General features: G+C 51.1%; 1 protein-coding gene across 1 annotated transcript in view; it reads left to right on the forward strand.

The window, feature by feature from the left end:
- MTREX (Mtr4 exosome RNA helicase) overlaps positions 1 to 27512 on the forward strand; it is an 865138-nt gene that overhangs the window by 806326 nt on the left and 31300 nt on the right. Inside the window, exon 24 of the mRNA XM_078675087.1 lies at positions 23218 to 23274. Within this exon, the coding sequence (XP_078531213.1) occupies positions 23218 to 23274 (57 nt within the window). The remainder of the gene's footprint in view (positions 1 to 23217; positions 23275 to 27512) is intronic.

The following is a 27512-nucleotide window of genomic DNA, read 5'->3' on the forward strand; positions in this document are numbered from 1 at the left end:
TGCAGATGATACCCAGTTGGTGGTGGCTTTGAATAACAATAGTGGTCTGGAAGCCCATCACTTCAAACAGACACTCATTGACATCACCAACTGGATGACGGCGAATTTTCTCCAATTAAACGCCGGTAAAACCGAGATTCTCCTCTTGGGAAAAAACACCGCATCCTGGGGAGATAATTGGTGGCCTGACATTCTGGGCCCACCCCCCAAGCCAAAAGACTGTGTTAAAAATCTAGGTGTCTGGGTCGACTCGGCTCTAAAATATACCATCCACACCAAGAAAGTGGCTGCCACGTGCTTCGGCATTTTACGCAACATCAGGCCTATCCTGAAGTTCTTCGACTGCCGCACCCGCCAGCTCATCGTCCAGGCGACGATCCTTTCTAGACTGGACTATGCCAATTCTCTCCTTTTGGGAGCGAACGTGGCCGAAACCACCAGACTGCAGAGAGTCCAGAATGCGGCTGCCAGGGCTTTGGTCGGCCTCCCTCGCCATTCTTCAGTCTCAGGAACCTTGAGAAAACTGCATTGGCTCCCGGTGGGAAAAAGGATCCAATTCAAGGCTTTATGTTTAGCCTTCAAGATCCTCAAAACCGCCTCTCCCCCACTGCTGAGTCCCCTCTTGTCTGAGTACACACCTAGCAGATCTCTCCGCTCAGAGGGACAACATCTAGTGATCATTCCCCGCACTAGACTTGCCAGAGTTGGTGGCCGATCTTTCAGCCTCCTTGCTGCCAAGCTATGGAACAGCTTGCCTGTAACCATACGGGGGATGTATGATCTTTTAGCCTTTAGAAAGGCCATCAAAACCCATCTTCTCCAATAATATGTTTTCTTTGTGCACCTTCATTCTGCATTCTGGTCAGTTCGTAGCGCCGGGACGCCCCTTGGCTGGGGCAGCCGTGCGCTATACAAATTCCCATAACATTAACATTAACATAGAGTCCGCTTGCTTGACTGATATTGAGTTATGATAAATGCAGGCGACTCCTCCCTCTAGTTTCCCGATTCTATCTAATCGTATTAGGTCCTGGGAAGGAGGAACAAGTAAGTCGAGGATGGGTGAGGAGGAGCTATTTAACCAGGTTTCTGTGAGGTCCATAATATCTCAATCGTTCTCTAGAATGAGATTTTATGTATCCGTAGCATGTTTGCTAGCAGATCTGCAATTAATGAGCCCACACTTCAACCTGTTCATATAATGATTTAAGGTAATCTGTTCAAGGTTGATATTTGTGAGGTTATTTCAGTTTATAAATCTGTTGTTAAGAGTCGGTTCTCTAAGGGGATATAAGCGATCCGCTATGAATGAAGGGGGGGGAGAGGAGTGCCATGTTGGTAACATCCCATTTGGTGCTGTCCCGCGAGACAGGCAGGGCTAACAGTGTTGCGTCAGAAATTATGGGATAGGTAGCAAAGCCTAACCTTGTCTCTTCGGGTCTGGGGGATACGGAAGAGGACTCAACCAAACGGGCTAGTTGATAAGGATTTCTGGTGGTTTCTGCATTGCAGAGGATAGAGGCTGAGTACAACCCAGTCACAACTGGGACAGGGGGCCCATGCGTGTTCGGATCGACCGTGTCTGGGGGGGCACGAGACAATGTCAGGTACGACATAATTCAGAATGGACGAGTGTGATGTGGTAGTTAGGGAAGCCACTAAATCCTGTGGGTGTGGTGAGTGTGCTATTCTTATCGTTAACTGCTTTCTTGATAGTGAGAAAGAGCCTGTCAATGATATCGAGATTATCGTTATAAGAATATTACCATTGTTGTAGATAATAATGGTAGCATTCGCTGGGCAAAGGTCCGAGGCGGTAACCGTCAATTTGAGGGCATATGGGGATTTCTTAGTTATGGAAATTCGGAGCATAGCGTAGAAGGTATTTCTCCATTGGGCACGTTCTTTCGTGTAGAAGATAAGGCCATTGGAAATAATGCCTTTTTTAGTGCAGAAGTAAGTGTCTAAAACAAGGGTCTCAGGATGATAGATCAGAAGCCTGTGCATGAACTTTTTTGAAGCATTTTTGGAAAGATTGAGTGGGTAGAGAATGGTGTAGGCATTGTGGCCTGCGGGTTCAAGGTCTATGGCCATTTTTTATTTTTTTTCTCTCTATTTTCCCTTCTTTTTTTTTTCTTCTCTCTTCCTTCCTTTCCCTTTTCTTTTCCCTTTACTTCCCCATTCCTTTCCTTTTACTCTTCTTCCTCTTTTTCCTTCCTTTTCCTTTCTTTTTTTCTCTTCTTTTCTTTCTCCTTTTCTTCTTCCCTTTCTCTCTCCTTTTCGCTTTTCCCTTCTCCCCTTTTCCTTTCTCTTTCTTTCCTTTCTTTTAGCACTCTACCTCACCCCAAACCAGCCCCCCAAAAACCCACCACTGAGTGAAGACCTATTTCAATGTTAAAAACAATGAGGAGGAGAGACCCAGATAATTAATTGTCTCGAACAGGCGCCATTTAAAAAAAAACAAGATGAATAAAGTCCTGTTTCACTGTTTATGAACAAATTGTAAAGCGAGGCCCGGCTTAACTTTCTCGAGCAAGCGCCATTTTAAAGTCAGCCAGGATGAATATAGTCCTATTTCACTGTTTATGAACAGGATGTAAAGAAAGGCCCGGCTTAAGTGTCTCAAGCAAGCGCCATTTTAAAGTCAGGCATCCAACTCCAGGAATCTATGCCGGCACACAGGACCACCTTACAAGATGCAGATCACTTCCCCAAAACTCAGCTCATTCAAAATGCCACAGGAAAACGCCAGAAAAAGTCTACCCAGGGTCACGAAGGCTGGGCGGTCAAGACGAGGAGATGGGCAAGCTGGAAAATGGCGCCCAATCCATTTGACCACCAGTGGAGATCACCTTTGCACACAGGACCACCTTACAAGATGCAGATCACTTCCCCAAGACTCTGTTCATCACCTCATTCAAAATGCCACACGAAAACACCAGATAAAGCCTACCCAGGGTCACGAAGGCTGGGTGGTCAAGACGAGGAGATGGGAAAGCTGGAAAATGGCACCCAATCCAATTGACCACCAGAGGAGATCACCTTTGCTGTCTAAATGATTCAACAGATCCGCAATCCAACATGCGATGATGGCAGGGCAAAGTGCGCGAATATCACACCAGCTGCACCTGCCTCATGCCAGACCACAGAGCAAATTGGATATATCTGAAAGAAACAGGTTAGTATTAGATTCCTTACCTTAGAATATCCCCAGGCGTCAGTCTGGATCCGGAAACTTTTGCGTAGCAGTACCCCTGCGCGTCGGTAGGCGTCGTCTGCAGGCGTCCCCTGCGGCTCCGCGTCGTCGGCGTCGTGCGCCGTGATGACGTCGCTGGAGTATATAGACGCCGCCTCCGCGCGCTGACGTCAGTTCTTCTTTTTTCCGCGCCAGTTAGCGCAGATCCGAAGAGCAGTACTCCGGTCTTTTGACCAAGTTTATTGTTAATTACTTAATCTTCTACGGTGCCGGTAGGATGCCTGGTTTCAAGGGTTGCGACGAGTGCGACCGCCTGATGTCGGTCACCGACCACCATCGACTCTGCCTCCGGTGTCTGGGCGCGGACCACGACGTGGAGTCCTGCGTCGACTGTCGGGCCTTGACTGGTAAAGCTAGGCGGGAGCGGTCCCGCAAGCTTCTCGAGCTCCGTGTGTCGGCCCCGCGTCGAGAGCGGTCCCGGTCCGGTCAGAGGTCGAGGGAGCGGTCGAAGGAACGATCGCGGAGCCGCCATGAGCGCTCCGGGAGTCGCCACCATTCCTCCGGTTCGTCAGGTAAGCGTAAGAGGTCGGGGCGTCGTCATCGTACCCCCGACTCCCCCCGACGCCCGCGTGATGCGGCCGGGGGCTCGGGTGGCCCCACCCCCGCGGCCCCGCGTGGGTTGCCGACGCCGTCTGCCCCATACCCGTCGGTCCCTGGGGAAGGCGCGTCGAGTGAGGAGATCGAGGCCTTCCTCATCGCTATGAGGGCGAGGTCTCCTCCGGCGGGGCCTACGGCGCCTGCGGGCCCGTCTGTCCCGTCTGGGGGCCCGAGCGGTTCGGGTGCTCCTGCCTCGACGCCGCCGGTGGCTCCGGCCTCGGCGCCGCTGGGCCCCTCAGGTTCGTCGCCGGCTGGTCTACCGGCCTCTCCGGCGTCGGTTCCTTTGAGCCACCCCGTGGTACCGCCTCCGCGCGGTGCAGCGACTCCGCCGTCGGTTCCGGCCGGCGTCGGGTCCCCGGCGCCGACGCCACGCGGCGCCACCCCCATTCCCCCTCTGACTCCTGACGCGGAGTCGGACCGGCGTCGTCCGACGCCGGATCCGGCGCCGATGGGGCCCATTGACCCCGAGGTCTATATCGTCGATCCAGAATACGGCGATGAGGACGAGTATGGAGAGGGTTGGGAGGGGTCTGAGGACCCTTTATCCCGTGCCTGCCAGTATGATGTGGACTGGGTAGGTGATCTGGGTGATGCCAGTGGTCTGGACGAGTCGCCCAACCCTGGGTTTGTCTCCCCGACCCCTGTGGCGTCTGAGGCAGGTGCTGCCTATTCGGTGGTCCTGATGAGGGCTGCCAAGGCCTTGAGCCTTGAGCTCCCTGTCGCGAAGGTCAAGCCGAACATTCTGACCGAAGTGTTTAAACCGCAGTCATGCCCCCAGGAGCCTCTGCTGCCGTTTAATGAGGCCCTGACGGATGTCCTTTTGGGCACCTGGTCCAGGCCCGCTTCCGGTGCACCGGTTGACCGGAACGTTGCCAGGCGTCACCGTCCGTGCTCGGACGACCCTGCCTTCCTATCCACCCATCCCTCCCCGGAGAGTCTGGTGATCCAGGCCTCCACTTCGCAGTCCGCGTTCCCGTCGGCTCCGCCCGATCGGGAATCAAAGCGGTATGACCAATTTGGTAAAAAGGTCTTTTCCTCTTTGAGCGCTGGACTGCGGTCTTGTAATACCGCGTGCCTCTTGGGCCGCTACACCCACTCCCTGTGGGATACGGTCGAGGAGTGTTTGCCGCAATGCCCCCAGGAAGTGCGGGACAAGCTCACCCGGGCTTTCGTTGAAGGCCGGGATGCGGCGCGGTACTCGATCCGTTGTGGTCTGGACACGACCGACTCGCTGGGACGGGCTATGTCCACGACGGTGGCGATTCGTCGCCATGCTTGGCTGAGATCTGCCAACTTCTCGCCAGACGTCCAAAATACGCTCATGGACATGCCATTTGATGGCAGTCGCCTGTTTGGTGACAAAGCGGACCACGCGCTGGAGCGCTTCAAGGACTCCAGGGTCACGGCCAAGTCCTTGGGTCTTTCGACCCAGCGCCAGCAGACGGGTTCATTTCGCCCCTTTCGTGGCCAAGGGAGGGGCGGTCCCACACGTGCTGCCAGCCACGCGCCGCAGAACGCTCCCCAGCGCGGTGGCGGCCGTGGTTTCCGCCGTGGTGGTGGTAGAGGCCAGCGGCGAGGTCAGTCCACGCCTCCCCCCGCTGCTGCATCCAAGCCTTCCTAGTCCGAGCTTTCGGGCTCACGTGACGCCAGTGGGTGGCAGGGTTCGCCATCACCACTCCAGCTGGCGCGCGATAACATCGGACAGGTGGGTGCTGCAGCTCGTTCGAAGGGGCTACGCCCTCCCCTTCGAGTCCACTCCTCCAGCCATGCCACCGCAGAACCACCGTGTGTCGGGGGACCACTTGACACTTCTGCAGGAGGAAGTTACGGCCCTCTTGGCCAAGGGGGCCATCGAGCGCGTTCCTGGGCCAGAAGTAGGGTGTGGTTGCTACTCCCACTACTTTCTGGTGCCCAAGAAGGACAAAGGAGGCCTGCGTCCTATCTTGGACCTACGGAACGTCAACGGCTTCCTCCGGAAGGAGAAGTTCAAGATGTTGACTTTGGCTCAGGTCTTGGCTGCTCTAGACCCACAAGACTGGATGGTAGCGTTGGACTTGCAGGATGCGTATTTTCACATCCCCGTCCTGCCGGCCCACCGGCGTTACCTGCGGTTCACGGTAGGCCACGAGCACTTTCAGTTTATCGTGCTCCCCTTCGGCCTTACCAGCGCCCCACGGGTGTTCACGAAAGTGATGGCGGTGGTCGCAGCTCATCTGCGCCGGTTAGGGGTTTCAGTCTTCCCCTACCTCGACGACTGGTTGTTGAAGGCGGGCTCGCCCCAGACAGTCGTCCGCCACCTTCAGATGACGGCAGACCTCCTGCACGAGCTGGGGTTTTCCATCAATGTGCCGAAATCACACCTGTGTCCCTCTCAAAAGCTCCTTTTCATCGGAGCGGTTCTCGACTCGGCGCAGTTTCGGGTTTATCCCCCGGAACGGCGGGTCCGGGATATTCAGGCTCTGATTCCCATCTTTCAGCCGTTATCCCGGGTTTCGGTCAGGTTGACGCTGCGGCTTCTGGGGCTGATGGCCTCCTGCATCCTACTGGTGCATCACGCCAGGTGGCGGATGCGGGCTCTGCAGTGGGACCTGAAGTTTCAGTGGGCCCAGCATCAGGGCAACCTATCCGACCATGTCCTGATCTCGGAGGGCACTGCGAGACAGTTGCAGTGGTGGCTTACGGACCGCGATTGGGTCAGAGGCAGATCCCTCTCCCTTCCCCAACCGGAGCACGTGGTTGTGACGGACGCGTCCCTCCAGGGCTGGAGTGGCCACTTGGGAGAGGCGGAGATCAGAGGCATCTGGTCTCCGGCGGAGTCCCGGTTCCATATCAACCTGTTGGAGCTGCGGGCGATTCGCCTAGCACTGAAGGCATTCCTCCCCTTTGTCAACGGGAGTGTAGTGCAGGTGTTCACGGACAACACCACCGCCATGTGGTACTGCAACAAACAGGGCGGTGTGGGGTCGTGGACCCTTTGCCAGGAGGCTCTGCGTCTCTGGCAATGGCTGGAACGTCAGGGCGTGACTCTGACGGTTCAACACCTGGCAGGTTCTCTGAACGCCAGGGCGGACGAACTCAGCCGTCGGTGCTCGGTGGATCACGAATGGCGTCTGAACTCGGACGTGGCGAGAGGCCTCTTTCAGCAATGGGGAGAGCCTTGGTTAGATCTATTCGCCACAGAAGAGAACGCGCAATGTCATCAGTTCTGCGCGTTGGAGTTTCCAAGACGGCACTCGCTCGGCGACGCCTTTCGGCGCGAGTGGAGTTGCGGTCTGTTGTACGCCTTTCCGCCTATACCACTTCTGCCCAGAGTGCTGAAGAAGATCAGGCGCGACCGGGCCCAAGTTATCCTTGTGGCTCCGGACTGGGCTCGAAGATACTGGTATCCCGAGCTACTCAGCATGACAGTCGGTCCCTCGATCCGCCTGCCCCTTCAGGAGGACCTTCTGTCGCAGCAGCAGGGGACGGTCCTCCACCCGACCCTGTCCAGTCTCCACCTCCATGCTTGGAGATTGAGCGGCGGCAGTTGAGGCCATTTGACTTGCCTCCTGAAGTCTGTGATGTAATTCTGGCAGCCAGGCGTCCCTCCACGAAGTCGGTATACGCCTGCCGGTGGAACAGATTTGTGGCATGGTGCACAGCAAAGGCTGTGGATCCCCTTTCTGCCCCTCTGTCTGAGGTTCTCCTCTTCCTCCTTTCCCTTGCCCAGCAGGGCTCTGCTCTGGGCACTATCAAGGGCTATCTTTCTGCCCTTTCCGCCTTCTTGAGGCTACCTGATCAGCCATCTTTATTTAAGTCCCCTATTGTGTTACGATTCTTGAAGGGCATCACGCACATGTATCCCCCAACTCCGTTCGTAATGCCTCAGTGGGACTTGAACCTGGTCTTGACTTTCCTGATGTGCGCTCCCTTTGAGCCCCTTCATTCCTGTCCTCTCCGTCTTCTCACGTTAAAGACGGCCTTCCTGGTAGCCATCACCTCTGCCAGGAGAGTGAGTGAGCTCCAGGCTCTTTCTGTTAAACCTCCTTTCTTGTCTGTTCATCCTGATAAGGTGGTCCTTCGGACTAGACCTTCTTTCCTGCCCAAGGTAGTCTCTGCTTTTCACATTGGGCAGTCCATCACCTTGCCCTCCTTCTTCCCGCCTCCGCATCCTTCAAAGGATGAAGAGCGGCTCCATCGTCTGGACCCAAAACGTGCGCTTTCGTTTTACATGGATCGCACACGCCAGTTCCGGGTGGATGACCAACTGTTTGTTGGCTACGTGGGTGAGAAGAAGGGAAGGGCGGTGCAGAAACGAACCATCTCTCGGTGGGTCGTCCTGTGCATCAAAGCATGCTACTCTTTGGCTCGGAAGGAGCCTCCTGTTGGGCTGAGGGCCCATTCCACTCGGGCCACGGCGGCTACTACTGCCCTGGGCCGGGGAGTCCCTTTGCAGGACATTTGCCAGGCGGCCACGTGGGCCTCGCTGCACACCTTTGCGAGGCACTACTGCCTGGACAGTCAAGTCCGGAGGGATGGCTTCTTTGGCCGTTCGGTCCTCCAGGACTTTCTGGTGTAGGTTTGTATTGGTTCGCAGACCCACCACCGGGGTTGGTATTGCTGGGGTATCTATTCTAAGGTAAGGAATCTAATACTAACCTGTTTCTTTCAGATGAACAAGTTACTTACCTTCGGTAACGATATATCTGTAAGAAACAGTAGTTAGTATTAGATTCCTTACCGCCCCACCCATCCTCCCCGTTCTGCGAACTGATACCTAGGGTTAAGGACATCCCTTTCAGGGCCCTAGTTTCAAATGGCACCAGTGTTAGTTCTCACATGGCTCTGCGTGTTCTGGCGCGGAAAAGCTGTGTGCAAAGAACTGACGTCAGCGCGCGGAGGCGGCGTCTATATACTCCAGCGACGTCATCACGGCGCACGACGCCGACGACGCGGAGCCGCAGGGGACGCCTGCAGACGACGCCTACCGACGCGCAGGGCTACTGCTACGCAAAAGTTTCCGGATCCAGACTGACGCCTGGGGATATTCTAAGGTAAGGAATCTAATACTAACTACTGTTTCTTACAGATATATCGTTACCGAAGGTAAGTAACTTGTTCAATGCGCCGTGACCTCTCTCACCTCACTGCCGCATGTGAAATGGATCGGGCATCAGGTGGAGAATCAACAATCAGCGACCGGCTGAAAGTTAGGAGGTGACTGCCACCTATCCGCTCTCATAGAAATGCTTAGTTAGAATGCCAGGTACCGAGAGTGTCGGTCGCCATTTTTACAGTCCGAGCTGACCCTAACGCCTGGCAACAATCAACCACAATCACAGAACCCACCCGGTATCGAGATCAGGTATAGCACCCACCTTGAGGGATCCGGTTCTCAAGACGCCAGTGCCCCGTGGCGGGCAATCTTCAAGCAGCGCTGACCAGGTCAACAAGTTCAGAGTCGTCCCGGAGGTCGGACCAGCAGATCAGGTGAGTTGCCTTCCAAACATTCTTTGTTGTTCGTCCTTAAAATTGACTAGTAAATACCCGAAGTGTGGCAGGCCGGTGACAATTCTTTGTTGTTCAGCAGTGCTGACCAGGTCAACTAGTTCAGAGGCAGGTGGCAGGCCGGTGAGGATGAGGTTTATATAGGGATACCTATCAAAAACGTAATCCCAGAAACCAGGAGCTCCTCCGGGAGACTCCTACATGGCCCAAGTCCTTGGGCCTCTCCACCTCCCGTCTTGCATAGTGTGACTTTCGCCCCTTTCGCGGCTTCAGAAGGGGTGCCCCGCCACGTTCCACCCAGAGCCGCAGGCGATCGATATTCAGCCCGTGCGCAGCCGGGGACGTGGGGACCCACTGTCGTGGGTCTGGGGGGCCAGCGAGCGGGCCAGTCCACCACCGCCCCCCTGCAGCAGCCTCCAAACCCTCCTAGTCCGACTTTTCAGGGCCACCAATCGCCAGTGGGTGGCAGGATTCGCCATCACCTCCCCCACTGGCGCACCATCACGTCGGACATGTGGGTTTTGCAGATAGTCCGAAGGGGTTACTCCCTTCCCTTCAAGACTACCCCACCATCCATGCCACCTCGTTACCATTGCATGTCAGAGGATCATCTGGCCCTTCTCCAGCAGGAAGTAACAGCCTAGGGAGCCATTGAGCGTGTTCCTGCCCCATAAGTAGGTTGTGGTTGTTATTACCACTACTTTCTGGTGATTAAGAAGGACAAAGGCCTGCGTCCTATCTTGGATCTCAGGAACGTTAACCGCGTCCTCCGGTAGGAGAAGATCAAGTTGTTGAAGCTTGCTCAGATCTTGTCTGCCCTCGACCCGCAAGATTGGATGGGAGTGTAGGTCTTGCAGGACGCTTTTCACATCCCCGTCCTGCCGGCCCACCGGCGTTACCTGCGGTTCACTATAGGCCACGAACACTTTCAGTTTACCGTGCTCCCCTTTGGCCTTACCAGCGCCCCCCGGGTGTTCATGAAAGTGATGGCAGTGGGGACAGCTCATCTGCGCAGATCAGGGGTTTGTCTTCCACTATCTCGATGACTGGTTGTTGAAGGTGGGCTCACCCCAAGCAGTCGTCTCCCACATCCAGGCTACGGCAGACCTCCTGCATTTGCTGGGGTTCTCAATCAATGTGCCAAAGTCACACCTGAATCCCTCTCAGAAGCTCCTCTTCTTTGGAGCGGTTCTGGACACTGCGCGGTTTCGAGTCTATCCTCCCGAACAGCGAGTCTGGGATATTCGGGCTATGATTCTGATCTTTCAGCCTCTATCCCGGGTTTCAGTCAAAAAGACCCTGAGGCAGCTGGGCCTCATGGCCACCTGCATCCTGCTGGTCGATCATGCCAGATGGCATATGTGGGCTCTGCAGTGGGACCTGAAGTTCCAGTGGGTGCAGCATCAGGGGAATCTGTCAGACTGCGTTCAGATCTCGGATGGCACTGCTCGACGACTGCATTGGGGGCTCATGAACCAGGATTGGCTCAACGGCAGGTCCCTCTCCCTTCCCCAACCAGAACACACAGTGGTGACGGACTCATCCCTTCTGGGTTGGGGCGGCCACATTGGAGAGGCGGAGATCACAGGCCTCTGGTCTCCGGCGGAGTCTGAGCTCCATATCAACCTTCTGGAGCTCCAGGCGATCCGTCTTGCACTCAAGGCAGTAGTGCCAGTGTTCACAGATAACACCACCGCCATGTGGTACTGCAACAAACAGGGTGGGTGGAATTGTGGACCCTATGTCCAGAGGCCCTCCGTCTGTGGACATGGCTGGAACATAAGGGCATGTGCCTGGTGATTCAACACCTCACAGATTCATTGAACGCCAGTGCCTACGAACTCAGCCGCAGGTGCATGATGGATCACGAATGGCGTCTTCACTCGGAGGTGGTGCAAAGTTTCTTTCGACAGTGGGGAGCGCCTTGGTTAGATCTATTCGCCACCGAAGAGAACGCACAATGTCAGCAATTCTGCGCGTTGGAATTCCCAAGGCAGCACTCGCTAGGCGACGCTTTTTGTCGTGAGTGGAGTTGCGGTCTGTTGTACGCCTTCCCGCCTATACCACTCTGCCCAGAGTGCTAAAGAAGATCAGGCGCGACCAGGCCCAAAGCATTTTTGTGGCGCTCCTGGCGGTAGCATTGCTGCTGGCCAAGAGACGCATAGCAATGCGATGGGGAAGCAAATGTGTACCGCAATGCAAAGACTGGACCTAGGGACTTTTGAGGCCCGTTGGTACAATTCCTTACATTTGCACAACCGGAGGGCTGATCACATTCCCTGATGTGTAGGCACAAAGGACACTATCAGGCATCTATATTTGAATATGTTGCATCAGACAGGATTTGTATAGGATACAAGTAGACCAGGGAATGTCAATAATGTGATCTTGCTTCATTCTGTAGACCTCACGGTAAATCTCTTTAATATGACAGTATATAATGACTGCTAATAGCTGTAATGATCATTTTTTTATTTGCGATGTATGTAGCTTTTTTTTAAAAGTAATTCTTGTGGCTACGGATTAAGCATGAAGAGTGTGGTATCACGAGCTGCTCAACATGGCCATTGATCCTCCGACCCGTCTGCCTCTTCGGGAGGATCTTCTGTCACAGCATCAGGGGACGGTCCTCCGCCCAAACCTGTTCAGCCTCCAGGGCCGGACTGGCAATGCCGGGCACCGGGCAATCTCACGGTAGGTTGCCAGGGGTGGGGGGCGGTTTTTTGGCCGGGGGCCGGTTTTGTTGCTATAGACCGATTTTTGTTGTACTCTCAGTACAGTAGTAGTCACTTACTCACTACTGTACTCTGCTGCGTGCCTGTGTCTCACTCTCTTACAGCACCAAGTCCGTGTTGAAAAAAGTAAAATTTAATGAATCTCTGCTGGATAAATAATGCATTGCAGAGCAGCAGTGCGATTTTAGGGGGTGGGTGGGTCGCGTGCCAGCGCAGCGCGCAGTCGTCTCCACCGCCGCGTCTGCGCGCCCTGCTCTTAATCTTCAATTCACCCACTTTAGGGGGGTGGGGAGATTCTGGCCGGCGCGGCTATTGGAGGTGACACATGCGCATTGGGGCTCGCGCAGGACCGTGACGACGAGAGGCCCTCTCTCCCCACCCATAATTTAATTATTTCTAGCCCCCCTGCCCTGTCCCAGTGTCCCTGCTGCCGAATGTCTGCTAGTGCCGGCCGCCCGCCACCAGGTGAGTGTTGTTTCCATTTTTGCAATCTCCTGTGCCCTGGACTTACACAAGACTGTGAAGGAGGCAGTGGGGCCTCATTGCTGTGCGAGTCGAGTCCTGGACCGCACACATTCCCAGGGGAGAGTCATCGTGGCTGGAGGTCTGCACCGGTCCATCACAGCACTCACTCAGGTATCTCAAAATGTATACCTTTTAGAGGCAGAGCGCGTCATTATTCCGAGGCTATAATAGTTACACTACAGCTTAGTCACAGCCTGCTGCTCGCAGTTGAGTTCAGGATCAACTTAGGCTGCGCTTCGGTACCACGCAGGGGCCAGGCAAGTGCTGTTGTGGGCAGAGCAGATTCAAATTAAGCACTGGATAGACTTTTTGGGCTGACAGTGAACTACTCTGCGCAGTGCTGCCCTTAATACATTTAGGAGGCACGCGCAGGTCAGGCCGCCTAGGGGGGCTTGGGGCTGCTGAGCATTCCCTGCCCTGGGTTAACTTGACTACGTGGCGTCACTCATGACTGCTAAAGTCTGTTCAATTTATGAGACAGGGGACCCTGGTAGTTAAGTTTCTCCTGAGCTGGGCGGGGCCACGGTGGAGTTACACATGTTTATTACGTTTTATTTACTTTTAGTGACAGCCACTACTCTCACCGCTCTGCCTGTGCCCACTTTGTCAGTGTGCCTCATCATGCTGCTGCCCTGCGACCGGACTTAGTCTGAAACGAAAGGTCGCATTTACCATTTTAGACTGAGTGTTATCACGGATAGGCTGCTGTGTGGCTCACTGAGGTATTAATCGTTTTCAGACTTTACAGCCTGACAGACACTGAGCCTGTAGCTCTGCTCATGGCTCTTCCAGGCTCAGGGTGGTACGTGGCGTGTTATGCTCCAGTCAGTTCTTTTTTTCATTTTTTAATTTAAGCACTGACTACAATTTAAATATAATTTCAGGCCCTGACTCAGGGCCTCCAGTCCATGCGCGACCTCTCAATGCTACTCTGCTGTGGAGGAGATCGCGCTCACACTGACACCAAACAGGAATGTTTTTAAGTCCTGCTGTGCCACTGCTCCCTTCCCAATCCCGGTCTCCAAGCAGACATTCCCGTGGTCTGGGCGGGCCTGTCATACAAAGCATTCTTAACCTGCCCTGGCTCCACGTGTGTTCCGGGTATGGTCTGGGCACTTGTGTCCGTCCAGGCGAGCGCTCTGTTGTATTATTTGAAGAGGCACAGCAGACCAGAGCCTGTAACTTCTTGATGACCTGAACTAGCGGCTGGGAAGGTGGATTCTGCAGGCTGTCAACTCTTTAATGCAGCACTGAGCCCCCAAAGTCAAGAGAGGCCCAGCGTCTGCTGCTATCAGAGCAATGCCAGCACCAATTCAGGCGATTGGCAATTTAGCAGAACCCATTAATCCCAATAGTTGGTTAGTTGCCTGTGCAGAAGGGGCTCTCAATCCATGCCCACAGAGTGACGTCTGCAGTTGGAAGAGTGACGTGTAGCTGTGAAATGGTGCACGCAGTACTTTAAATGAAAACATACAAAAAGTGCTGTTACTTATCCACAACACATTTCCTCCTCTGGAGTGGTTCTCCCATTAAATATTACAGCATTGCTGAGAATTACGGATGCTCTCCCTTTTATATTAAAGTAGTGCAGGTACTCAGTACCACTCACCATCTGCCCAGTTACAGCAATATTTACAGGAGGACGCCTGGATTTAATGATGCCTATGGTAAGGTATGGTAGCATGGAATGGCAATTTTACACTGGGTAGAGACGTGTCAGTGATCTGCGTTACTGTAGTGCTAGCAGGTATAAAGTGTATTATTGGAGGACATTAGGCTAGTGTATGAGAGCTTTTTGAAGAGTAGAGTTGGTGTTTTGAAGGTGTATGTGCATGGGAGAAAGCCGAAGAAGGATGTGGTATTGCTTTTGGCACATGTTGAGGAGGACTGACCCTCCATTGCTGATGCTTTGCAGCAGTTTAAAGATAATCTTCGAGGTTCTCGTTGCTCAAATGGGTGTAATTTTTGAAATTTATAGGTTTCCCTTGTCGCCGTTTCTTGATTTATGTTCTCGAGAAAGTGTCACTCATAGTCGTTGAATGTCACTCATAATTGCAGTGAAATTCTGAAAATGTCACACATATGTAATCTGAAACCTTGGCAGCTATGCATGAATGGTACGGAGTACGAATGTATGTGTAAAAATATGTTTGTGACTGCTACAGCCTGTGAGTGGAAGTGTGAGCAAATGAGTGTGTGGGCAAATGAGTGTGTGGGCCAGTGTGAATGAGGGTGCGGGCCAATGTAGGAAAATGCCAGCATGCCCGAAAGCCTCCGTGTGTGTGTGTGTGTGTTGTGTGAGAGAGGGATTGTCTGCATGGGCGCAAATGTGTGAACGTTGGTGTTCATGAATGGTACTGAGTGCGAATGTATGTGTAAAAATATGTTTGTGACTGCTATAGCCTGTGAGTGGAAGTGTGAGCAAATGGGAGTGTGTGGGTGAATGGAAGTGCGATTGAGGTGAAGTGTGCTCACACTGAAGGGTAGTCATGTGTAAGACAGCTATTGAGTGGGAATGTGAGTTCGTCGTGTGAACAAATGCAGGCTTGAGAAAGTTATCTGTAAGAACGCAGGCATCGTGCCTGCGCTTAGGCATCAGGGAAGCAGTAGGAAGCAGGGGAAAGGAGAACAGGGTCCTTGCACAGGAACTGACAAAAAGGGGCTCATGCTGCGGTACCATCTATCATTAATTGACATACTTGCTACCATTATCAGGCTTAACCTCATCGCTGCTAGAGAGTTTCCCCTGCTGTGCTGGACAGCAATAAAAACGGGTGTGGTCATGATGAGCTCAGCTCGTCATGAGCACCTGAGAGGTATATGCCATGACGAGCTGAGCCCGTCATGAGCATGGAAGGGGTTAATGAGATGACCCTGATGAAAGCAGATAGTTTTCTCCTCTCCTAAATGGGCACACCACTACAGCGAATGCTGGTTCACACAATAATTCTTTATCAGTTCACTAAGAAAATAATACCCTTGAAACATTGAGAACGCCCTGCTTGCCCAGGTGCATACCTCAGGAAGGCAGTAGCAGGTGTAGCTGAAAGGGGCCCCCTGCCGAGGCATTGGCGTATGAAGGACTGCAAGATTCAAAGGGTCCCCGATACTCGGGTATGAGCACCAGAAGACATGGGTGGGGGTGGTTAACGTATGGATTGTACTCTTGCTCTTCTGCAGCAGCAGAATGCCTTTCTTGCCTAGGCTGGTGTCCCTTTGTGGTGCATGTTTTCCGGTGCACAGCACGTGCCCCTTTCGGTGCAGTCTCTCAGCACGTAGTCCTGAGTCTGCTGCAGGCAGAGGGTCATTGCCCAGGTGCACTCAGGTATGGACACTATCGAGAGCTACAGCGGATAAAGGGAATGGAGAGTTCTTCTTGCACATGTATGGACAGCAGCAGCACTGCAGCAGAATGGGACACACAACCATATACTGGCCGTCTATGACATACTGTGTTGCCCTCCATTCTCACATACACCACCAGGTTGGTGCTTTCTCTGACTACCCTAAAAAAAGACCTCCCCAGTAGATGTACTTCCCTCTGTGTACTCTTGCCCTGCCTAGGTTGCAGCTGACCCTGCACGGGTGGATACGCTCTCACTGCGCCTGCCTCCTGTGGCTGCCTAGCTGGTCTGAGGCACACTTGGCATGCACAGCGCGGACGCTCGAGCTGTGACGGGGCTGTGAGGAGGAGTCCTGAGGGTGGTGCCGCACGCTGCGAGGAGGGTCTCGGTGCCGCTCTTAGTTCGCTCGCTCTCCCTCCTTCCCGCACAGACCTCCTCCGAGCCGAGGGAGCAGCTCCACGCCACGGTCCGTGTGCGTGAAAAATGTGATTCTAGGTAAATAGAACAGGGTGATTGTGAGTGCTTGTGTGTGTATGTGGCTCCAGTGTGTTGCCACATGCGTGAGTGAAAGTGCTTGTGCTCATTTCTAAACCTGTGTAAATGTGAATTTTTTTTTAAGTTTCCAAAACATTTATTGCATTTCCAAATAATATATCATAGAATTATCATTATGCAGTCAATACATTTCCAAGTAGCATCAATCAGTACCTTCTACGGTAATAAATGAGTACAATACAATAAACATAAAAGAATGCCCCCCTGCCCAGCCCGATACACTTGCACAGCCTCTATAAAATAAAACCAGGAGAAACCTTGGATTGCGTCACAACTCAAGTCTGAGGTCCGATGAATATGACTTCTAGTGCTAATAAAGCAGTACGCCCATACAGAAAGTAACAATGTAAACTTTACCCCACGTGTACAGATACCTCTTCTCCCCACCCATTCTGGATCCCTCACCACTCCACCTCTACCAACCTTCAGGAGTAAATGTGAACGTTTTATATTATGATGGTCTTTGGTCCATGGATGTGTGTGAACGTATATGTGTGCAGTGCAAGTGTGTGTGCATGAGGTTGTTATAGTATGTGAATGTGTGTGAATGCCACCATAAGTCAAATATGTAATCAAACAAATACGTGAAATCTATAGCAATTTTACACTGACTCACTCCATTTTGCCTGCCACTACAAAATGATATAAAGAGACCATCATGCTGCAGTAAGGAGAGCCTGAGGCCAAAGCACATTCATCACTTAAGAGGCATTGATTGGTACAGGTACTGTACAGTAGCAGAAAACATGCAGCCTCGTAGAAATAACACCGGCCTACCGCGTTGTAGTTTTTACCTAACTTTTCAAAACGTTCCCATTACAGTTTGCATTACATTGCCTGCTCAACAATCTCGTTGCTATCTCTGAATAATTGTAAAACTGATCTGTTAAGAATGGGACCAGATTTACCATACCACACTAACTGCCCACCACAGTGACCCCCCAACAAGAACACTGAATTGTACTGATAAAGCAGAAGATAATTGTATGTTATGGTTACAAGGCCGATGTCATGTGTCACAAACCCAGTGACGCCATTAAAGCCAGGAAATGCTCGGGAGGAGGGAAAGGAAAGGGGGAAATAATGGACATTTGTGGGGGAGGAAGTAGGGGGAGATCAAGAAAGGCGTTGTTCACTCATAAGCTTGATAAAGGATCCGTTTTGCCCTTTATGAGCGGGTCCATGTACACTATTGTACAGTAACCCAGGTCTGTGAGGTGCAGCACTCGTAGATATTTTGTGCAAGAGAGTTCTCAAAATGCATTTGTGAGGAAATTCACGCAGGGGACCCACTGCTTCTCAAACAGTTGCAGCTAATGGTTTACTGTAGCTGAGATCTTCTCCATGATCAGGGTGTGGTACAGCTTGTGAAGCCAGTCGATATCTTCCGGCATGTCACCCATACCCCAATGACCGTTCACTGTTTGCATGTGAATTACAGATGCCCAAGTTGTAGGCGTTGAAACAGCTGGGCGGAAAAGGAGAAGCTACAGAAAAAGTCCCAGGGCCATTAGCACATGTCAAATGTTTTTTAGATACATATTGTTCATACTGACTGCTGAGACATGGTTAGATAAGTCCCTGTCGCCCTCAGATTCTTTCAAATTAAAATCCGGTTTCATCTGCTTTATTACATCAAAACAGTCCATTTTTGTTGGCTCTTAGGGCTCAGTGCACTTTACCACCACTAACCAGTGCTAAAGTGCTTGCTCTCTTTCCTTTCAAACATGGTAAAATTGGCTTACACCGAATTGGCAATTTTAATTTACTTGTAAGTCCCTAGAATGTGGTTCTACACGTACCCAGGGACTGTACATTAAATGCTGCTAGTGGACCTGCAACACTTATTGTGCCACCCACTTAAGTAGGCTATTTAAAGATGTGTCATGTGAAAACCAGGACCTTTGTGTTAATTTTTCATGTTTTCTGGCCAGGGTGCCATTTGAGACATTTCCATGCCTTCTGTCAGCCTGGGTGCTTGTGTGACGTTTCCATGCTTTCTGGCCTGGGTGCTTAATTATGTGTGCTATTTCCATAGTTTCTGGCCTCGGTGAGCTGGAGGCTCATGTGTGACATTTCCATGCTTACTGCCTGGGTGCTTATGTGTGACCTTTGCATGCTTACTGGCCTGGTGGTGTGACCAGGCCTGGGTCAGTGCCTAGGTGCTTATATGTGACATTTCCACAGTTACTGGCCTCAGTCAGTGGCCTGTGTGCTCATGTGATGTCACGTCAGTACTTAATGTGTGACAACATGAGTGTCAATTTACTATGCTTTAAAAGTTGATACAATCTAATATGTAATGAAAAATGTTTTGTTTTGGCCTTTCTATCTCTCAAATTTTCTTGGGGGGGACAAGTTCAACCCCCCAAACTCCCCCTCGTAGTGGTTGCTCACTGCGCTTGCTCGCTACAGACCATGTGGGGGGCTGGTCTCTTTTACTTTGTTCTCTCAGATTCACTACTTGTGTCTATTTTTGGTGCTGTCTGAAAGAATGTCTATGGGTACATATGACTGGGTGGGTAACCTGGTGCTCTTGAAGGTCATCATCTACTGTTTACTGTGCTTTGAAAGTTGATAAAATTGAATATGTAATGAAAAATGTGCTGTAACGTTCACCATTTTGGTCTGTTGTTTTCCAAAATTTTCTTGGGGGGGAGAACCCCCCCCAAACCCTCCTTGTAGCGGTCGAGCTCGCTGGCTGCGCTCGTTACGTGCCGGACTGGGGCTGGTCTGCTGAAATTTGCCAGGGCTGCTTTCAGTTCCCAGTCCGGCCCTGACAGCCTCTACCTCCTTGCATGGAGATTAAGCGGCGGCAGTTGCCGTCTTTCGACCTGCCTCCCAAAGTCTGTGATGTTATTCTGGCAGCCAGGCGTCCCTCCACTAAGAAGGTATACGCCTGCCAGTGGAACAAATTTGTGGCATGGTGCACAGCAAAGGCTGTGGATCCCCTCTCTGCCCCTCTTTCTGAGGATCTCTTGTTCCTTCTTTCTTTGGCCCAGCAGGACTCTGCTCTGGGCACTATCAAAGGCTATCTCTCTGCCTTCCTTCGGCTTCCACATCAGCCTTCCCTTTTCAAGTCCCCGGTTGTAAATTGTTTCTTGACAGGCATAACTCATCTCTTTCCTCCTGTTCTCTTTATGCCTCAGTGGGACTTTAACCTGGTTTTAAACTATTTAATGTGCGCTCCCTTTGAGCCGCTACACAACTGTCCTTTGAGGCTTTTAACTCTTAAAACTGCATTCCTGGTGGCCATCACTTCTGCCAGACGAGTGAGTGAGCTTCAGGCGCTTTCTTCTAGGTCCTCCTTTTCTGTCTGTGCATCCGGACAAAGTTGTCATCAGGACTCATCCATCGTTCTTGCCCAAGGTTGTCACTGCCTTTCACATCAGGCAGACCATCACATTGCCCACCTTCTTTATGCCTATGCATCCTTCGAAAGAGGAAGAGAGGCTCCTCCATCTGGACCCAAAACTGGCGCTTTCTTTTTATCTGGATCGCACCAAACCGTTCCGGGTGGATGACCAGCTCTTTGTTGGGTACATGGGTGCCAAGAAAGGTTGGGCCGTACACAAGCGGACAATCTCCCGATGGGTCGAACTGTGTATGAAAACTTGCTATTCTCTTGCTAAGAAAGAGTCTCCAGTGGGGCTGCGCGCCCAATCCACCAGGGCGACCGCAGCCACTACTGCTCTGGGACTAGGCGTTCCTCTGAACGACATCTGTCAGGCTGCTATGTGGGCATCACTGCACACGTTCACCAAGCACTACTTCCTGGACGGTCAAGTCCGGAGAGATGGCTTCTTTGGCCGTTCTGTTCTCCAGGACTTTCTGGTGTGAACCTGGTTTGCTGACCCACCTCCGGGGTTGGTATTGTTCGGAATCTATTCTAAGGTAAGGAATCTATAACTAACGTGTTTCTTTCAGATGAACAAGTTACTTACCTTCAGTAATGATCTATCTGTAAGAAACATTAGTTATAGATTCCTAAAGCCCCACCCACCCTTCCCGATCTGCGAACTGATTTCTAGGGTTAAGGTTATCCTTTCAGGGCCCTAGTTTTGTGCACCAGTGGTCAGTGTCTTGCATGGCTTTGCATTTCTGGCTCGGAAAGTCAAACTGTCGAACTGACTTCATCGAGCTAGGGCGGCGTCTAAGTAGCTGCCGCCACATCATCCCGGCGACACAACGCCAACGACTGACGTGGAGCCGATCGACGCCACCTTCCGACGCCCAGAGGTACTGCTGACGGCAAAACTTTCCAGATCCAGTCTGAAGCCTTGGGGTAATTCTGAGGTATGGACTCTATAACTAATGTTTTGTTACCGAAGGTAAGTAACTTGTTCTCTTAGATAAACAAGTTACTTCCCTCCGGTAGCGATATATCTTTAAGAGACATAGATTGATCATTCCATTCTTCTCATCCGTGTCAGGGCGGCGGGTATCGAGGGTCCTGCCTTGGCCTGGATCAGCTCCTTTCTGAGGGATCGCTCTCAGGCCGTCCATCTGGCCCAATTCATTGCCTCCTCTCACTCAGTCCGGTGTGGTGTCCCCCAGGGTTCTTCCCTTTCTCCGTTATTATTTAACCTATATATCTATCCCCTTATTTCTGCACTTCAGAACATGGAGGTCACCGTATTCAATTACGCTGATGACCTCCAACTCATTTTTCACCTATCACATTCCCCTACCAGTATACTCAACTTCCAGTCGGTCATGCTGTTCATCAGTGATTGGATGAACGGCAATCATCTGAAATTAAATCCGGATAAGACGGAACTTGTTGTTACTGGTAGCACTCCCAGTCCCTGGTCCCCTAGTTTTTGGCCCCCTTCCCTGGGTTCTTCCCCCACCCCTTCTTTTTCAGTAAAAACTTTAGGGATCTCACTCAACAAGCACCTCACCCCCCACACTCAGATCAATTCTGTTGTCTCCTCCTGTTTCTTTGCCCTTCGCACCATACGTAAAATCTCCCGGTTCTTCTCTGTTCCTGCCCTTAAACTCATCCTGATGGCGATGGTTCTGTCCCGGCTGGATTATGGGAACATTGTATATAATGGAGCCCCCGCTTATGCTTTCCACCGTCTCCAGCTAGTCCAAAATCAGGCCTCTCGCCTGATCCATGGCCTACCTAGATTTCATCACGTCACTCCCCTTCTTCAATCCCTACACTGGCTCCCTATCAAAGAGCGGGCTCTCTTTAAATTGGGATGCACCACTTTTCAGGCCTTGGCGGGGACTGCCCATGACTTCATCTCCTCCCCCATCAGTACTTACTGCCCCAACAGAGAACTCCGTTCCTCTACTAAATCTCTGCTCTCTGTTCCCCGCTTTAAGAAAAAGAAATCCGGGGGCTCAAAATTCAGGGTTCTTGCCCCTATCTTTTGGAACTCTCTTCCCTTTCACATTAGATCTATCCCCTCTTATTCTGATTTTCGTAGAGCACTTAAGACTTTTCTTTTCTCCCATGCTTTTCCATCCTAGCACCTTGCTTCACTTACCACCCACCTCTGGCTAAGCGTCCTCCTAGCGCCATGAAACCGCATGGTATAAGTGCGCTATATAAATTGCTGTAAATTCAAATTCAAATTAGTTATATTTTGCTTACCTCCCCACCCATCCTCCCCGTTCTGCGACCTGACTTCTAGGGCTAAGGACTTCCTTTCAGAGCCCTAGTTTTGTGCACCAGTGGTCAGTGTCTTGCATGGCTCTGCGCTTCTGGCGTGGAATGTCATGTATAAGAACTGACGTCAGCGCGCGAGGGCGGTGTCTAAGTAGCTTCCGCAATGTCATTCCGGTGCCCACAACGCCAATGACGAACACGGAGACGACCGACTCCACCTTTCGACGCGCAGAGGTACTGCTGACAAAAAAATTCTCTGGATCCAGTCTGATGCCTGGGGGTAATTCACAAGGTAAGGAATCTATAACTAATCTGTCTCTTACAGATTTATCGTTACCGAAGGCAAGTAACTTGTTCGTCTATGCAAAAAAGATTCTGCATATATAATGTATAACTGTATGACAGTCCAGCAAAATAAAATGTTGTGAGAAAAAATATTTATTCTTAGTGTAAGCCAAACACTGGCCTCTATTTTTCTACTTTGGAAAAAATGGTGAGACTGTAATGTACGCATGTTACTTACTGATAATTGTCATTGCACTGTGTCCCAATCTGTCCAATTCTCTGGGTTCTTTTTTAATTTCCCGTAGCCCTGTCAAGAGTTACAATCTTCAAAAACTCTTGAAAACAGCTGTTCACACAAGCTTTCAGATGTTACTGTGGCAAAATGTCCAGTTAATGCCTGAGATGAAGTCCTGTATCTCTACTAACTAAGCTTAATCTTCTCTTGCCACTGGCATGTTGATTGTGTTTTCAGACTTCTTACCTGCGTCACCATACAAAATTTAGTTTTGAAACTTTGATCCATCAGATGTTCAACTTACCCGTTTTTATCAAACAACCAATTGATACGTTTTGTTTCGAAAAATTATAATAGTTTTTTTGTCCTGGGCAAGAAAGACTTTAGTCTAAGCCACACACTTAGTTGTGTATGGTAATACTTATTTACATAACATAATATAATTAGGTATGTTAGAGACATGTCTGCAAGTTTTGATGATTTTATTCGATAACTATCAAGAGAAAAATAAAGCCTTAACCACTTTAATTAATTTCTATAATATTGTGACTTTTTTTTACCATACTTTCTTGCAGTCAAGTGAAATGCCAAAGTTAACTGAGCAGTTAGCTGGACCTCTGCGGCAAATGCAGGTAAAGTAGTAAAATATCATATTACTGTACTTCATGCATTTAAAGCCAAGCTGTTTTCATGTACCATTATTTACAACAAGGGGTGTACCATGGCCTAACATTCTTTTTTGATGTATTGAACTCGTTGTTTGTCTTTTTGTTGTGGCATACGTCAGAGAAGGTTTGAGAATATTTGTTCACATTGCCGAAATTACGCTGTTATTCTATTCAGATAGGTTAAACATAAATATTAGTAAACAAACGAGGATTTGATTCTTATGGAAGCCCAGACCCAGGCAGTGCGAAAAAGAAAATGGGTACTATTAAATATCTCCTCATGTCGGTAAATTCAGGTCCAGTGTAAATCTTTTTTATTAACTTTAACTCTAGCTCGGTTACAAAACATAACACAATACAAACGGTTCTGTCGGATGAACAATTTTCTAGCATTCCATAATTGATGTGTACCAAGAAACACACTGAGAATGTTATTGTATGATTTAAAAAATCCGTGTGTTCTTGTATTCTTTTTGTATATACAATGTATATACAAGGCTGTCTGATAAATCAACTTTTCAATCAATGAAAAATAACTAGATCGTGACTTTTGGTGAATAGGTGAAGAAAGTGACAGTGATATTGTGCGTAAAATATATGCAGTGGAAAGATAGCAACAAAATAAAATGTAGGAATCAATTGGCATCCGTCCTTATACAAAGTAATCTCAAGTCCCCTGGTCTAAATCCTATTTCAACTTTGGGGTGAGGAAACTAAGACATGGATTGTTACGAGGCATTGACGTTTCGACCCAGGAACGTGCGTTATTGAATCAACGTCACAGAGAGTCTTCAGGATAGTAAGGTTGAAGAGGACAGCCAAAAGAAGTGGTGAAGATTTCCACGTGGTCGATTTGGGGAAAATAAGGACACCCACAGCCAGGTTGGATTCTTGTGTCTGCAGCAACAGCTGAATTAATCAGCAGAAAAGTTGCAAAATCAATTCAGTGGAATTCATTGACTGGTGCAAGTTCAGAATTGGCTGAATAACGTTTGCAAATCGGATCCCTCTGATGATCAGCTGCCTTTCTGAGAAAAGAGTTCCACTGATTTTACACACAATATCACTTTATCAGTTTCTTCACCTATTGCCCAAAAGTCACACACTAGTTATTTTTCGTTGATTGAAATGTTTGTGACAGCCTTGTATATACAAAAAGAAAAAGAGAATAATATACTGATTGTTTAAATCATACAATAACTTTCTTGGTGTGTTTCTTGGTACATAATAATTATGGAATGCTAGGAAATTGTTCATCTGACAAAACCGTTTGTAGTTTGATGTGTAAACACCCATGTTCTGGGGGACACAGTGCAACCCCTTAACAGTTAATCTGTTACAAAACATAGACAAATGAGCACTGCAATTCACTGTTTTGGGAGACCTCCCACCTTTTTATTTTTGACGAAGATGGTTTTAAAAACACATCTTTTACATTTGCTTCTACTATTTTATGGATAACAATATAAATTAAGTTTCCTTCGATCAAGTGATAAAATGGGTAGTAGTTGCAAGGAATGAATAGTATTGCTAGTTTAGCAAAATGCTTAATTCACTAAGATGCATACTGGCCGATTCCTGTCAGTGTCGCTCATCTAAGTCGCGAAAATCCTGTCATAAGGGATTGAAGTCGCAGTGGTCTTCAGCATCACCGTTTTGCAACCTGCTCTCTGCTGGTTCCTCCTGTCTTTTAACGGAGACCACAAGTCAATCCCGTGACTTCCTTCTATCCTGGAGCTGGGGCGACTATGACCCAGATGCAGCCATACTATTTATTGTGCTCTGCATGCTTTTTTGGGGTCATTCCTCCCCCTGGAGCACCTTGAGGCCCCTAGGAGGTAGGGGATACTCAGACTGGAAACATACTGGCGGGTTTGCCCTCTGTGCTGGTCGAAGACCTCCACACCGTGCCTGGAACATCACAGCAACGGAGAACAGCCCAGTGTTGCTTTCAGTTGTGACAGGGGCATCTGGTTCCCATACTTCGCAGCAGATTCGAGTCGGAAGCATATTTTTGGGGCATGCTTATTAAATCCTTAGGCACCCCCGACAGTCTGCATCTGTTTTAAAGACCCAGTTCCACCTGTACATCCGTTGTTTTTAACTTCACCGACAGAAGAGAATAAGTTCCTCATAGGAGGTTGGGATTCTATATTTACTAACGTTTTGGGCTCAAACGTCTATAGCTGAAAGAAACAGGTTAGTATTATATTCCTTACCTTAGAATATCCCAGGCGTCAGTCTGGATCCGGAACTTTTTGCGTAGCAGTACCCTGCGCGTCGGTAGGCATCGTCTGCGGCTCCGCGTCCGGTGTTGGCGCCGGGATGACGTCGCCAGAGTACTTAGATGCCGCCCTCGCGCGCTGGTGTCAGTTCTTCTTTTTTCCACGCCAGCAAGCCTAGGTCCGGAGAAAGTGGTACCCTTTATTCACTTTTTGACTAAGCTTTTTTGATCCTTTTGGATCCGTTTCGAGTCGTACGACTCCATCGGTGCTGGTAGGGATGCCCGGGTTCAAGCCCTGTGCCGACTGCAACCGACTGATGTCGGTTACCGACCCCCATCGCCGGGTGCCTGGGGCCCGACCATGATGACAAGTCGTGCCCCGACTGCCAGGCCTTGACGTCGAAGGCTAGGCGGGAGCGGTCCAGTCCTCAGGTAAGAGGCACAAGAAGTCGAAGAGGCGAGATCGCTCTTCTGACTCCCCCCGACACTCGCGCGACACGGCCGGGCGTTTCGGGTGACACCGCCAACGCGGCTCTGCCGGAGCCACAGGCGTCGCGGCCTGCTCCATACCCACTGGTCCCTGGGCAGAAGTGATGCCTTCCTCATGGCCACTCTCGCTCACTCCTCCGTCGGGTTCCGCGGCGCCTTCGGGCCACGCGGCCCGACTGGGAGCCCAAGCGGACCGGGTCCTTAGGCCCTGGCGCCGTCGGGTGCTTCGGCCCCGGCGCCGTCGGCGACTTCGGCCCCGGCGACTTCGGTCCTGACGCCGCATGGCCCCACTGGATCCGGTTCTGGGTCGCCGCTGGTCGACCTTACGACCCCGCCGGCGTCGACCCCTAGGGTGTCACCCCCGGCACCGTCCCCGCACGATGCCGTCCCTGGTCCACCCCTCGGTCCGGATTGGATGCCGGACCAGAGTCGCTCGACGCCGCATTCGGCGCCGGCCAAAGAGGAATTCTTCGAGGATCTGGGTCCCTCCTTTACCCCTGAATACCAGGAGATGGACAACGAGGGAGGCTGGAAGGGGTCTGAGGACCCTCTGGCGCGTGAGTGCCAGTCATTTCAGGACTGGACACAGGAATTAGGGAAGGCCAGTGGCCTGGATACCTCTCCAGACACTCGTTTTGTCTCCCCTCCTACCGTGGCTACGGAGTAGGGGGCTACTTATAGTGTGGTGCTGATGTGGGCGGCCAAGGCCTTGGCCCTTGAGCTCCCCGTCGCAACGGTGAGGTCTAACATCCTCACAGAGGTCCTTAAACCGCAGGTAAGCTCCCAGATCCTTTACTGCCGTTTAATGAGGCTCTCATGGACGTCCTGTTGGGCACTTGGTCCAGGCCCACTACAGGTCCTCCTGTAGATAGGAATGTCGCTAGGCGCCACCGCCCTGCTCCGGGCAACCTTAGTTTCTTGTCCACCCACCCCACCCCTGAGAGCCTGGTTATCCAGGCCTCTACTTCCCAATCCGCATTCCCGACTGCACCTCCGGATCGGGAATCCAAGAGGTATGAGCAATTCGGCAAGAAGATGTTCTCTTCCCTTAGTTTGGGGTTGCGGTCGGTCAACCCCGTGCCTCTTGGGCCATTAACCCACTCCCTGTGGGATACGGTTGCGGCCGTGCTGCCTGAGTGCCTGGAGGGAGCCCGGGTTAAGCTCGCTCAAGCCCTCGTGGAGGGACGAGACGCAGCGCGGTATTCCATACGATGTGGACTGGATACCGCAGACTCGCTGAGGAGAGCGATTTCCAAGTCTGTGGCGGTTCGCCACCACGCCTGGCTGAGGTCCATCAACTTCTTGGCCGATGTCCAGAACACCCTTATGGACATGCCGTTCGATGGCAGCCACCTCTTCGGTGGCAAGGCAGATAGTGCGCTGGAACGCTTTAAGGACTCCAGGGCTACGGCCAAGTCCTTGGGCCTGTCGGCCCCGCGCCAGCAATCTTCTGCCCAGCGCTCCTTTCGTGGCCACGGAAGGGGCGCCC

This window comes from Lissotriton helveticus, chromosome 2_1 (assembly GCF_964261635.1).
Source record: "Lissotriton helveticus chromosome 2_1, aLisHel1.1, whole genome shotgun sequence".
Classification (NCBI taxonomy): Eukaryota; Metazoa; Chordata; class Amphibia; order Caudata; family Salamandridae; genus Lissotriton; species Lissotriton helveticus.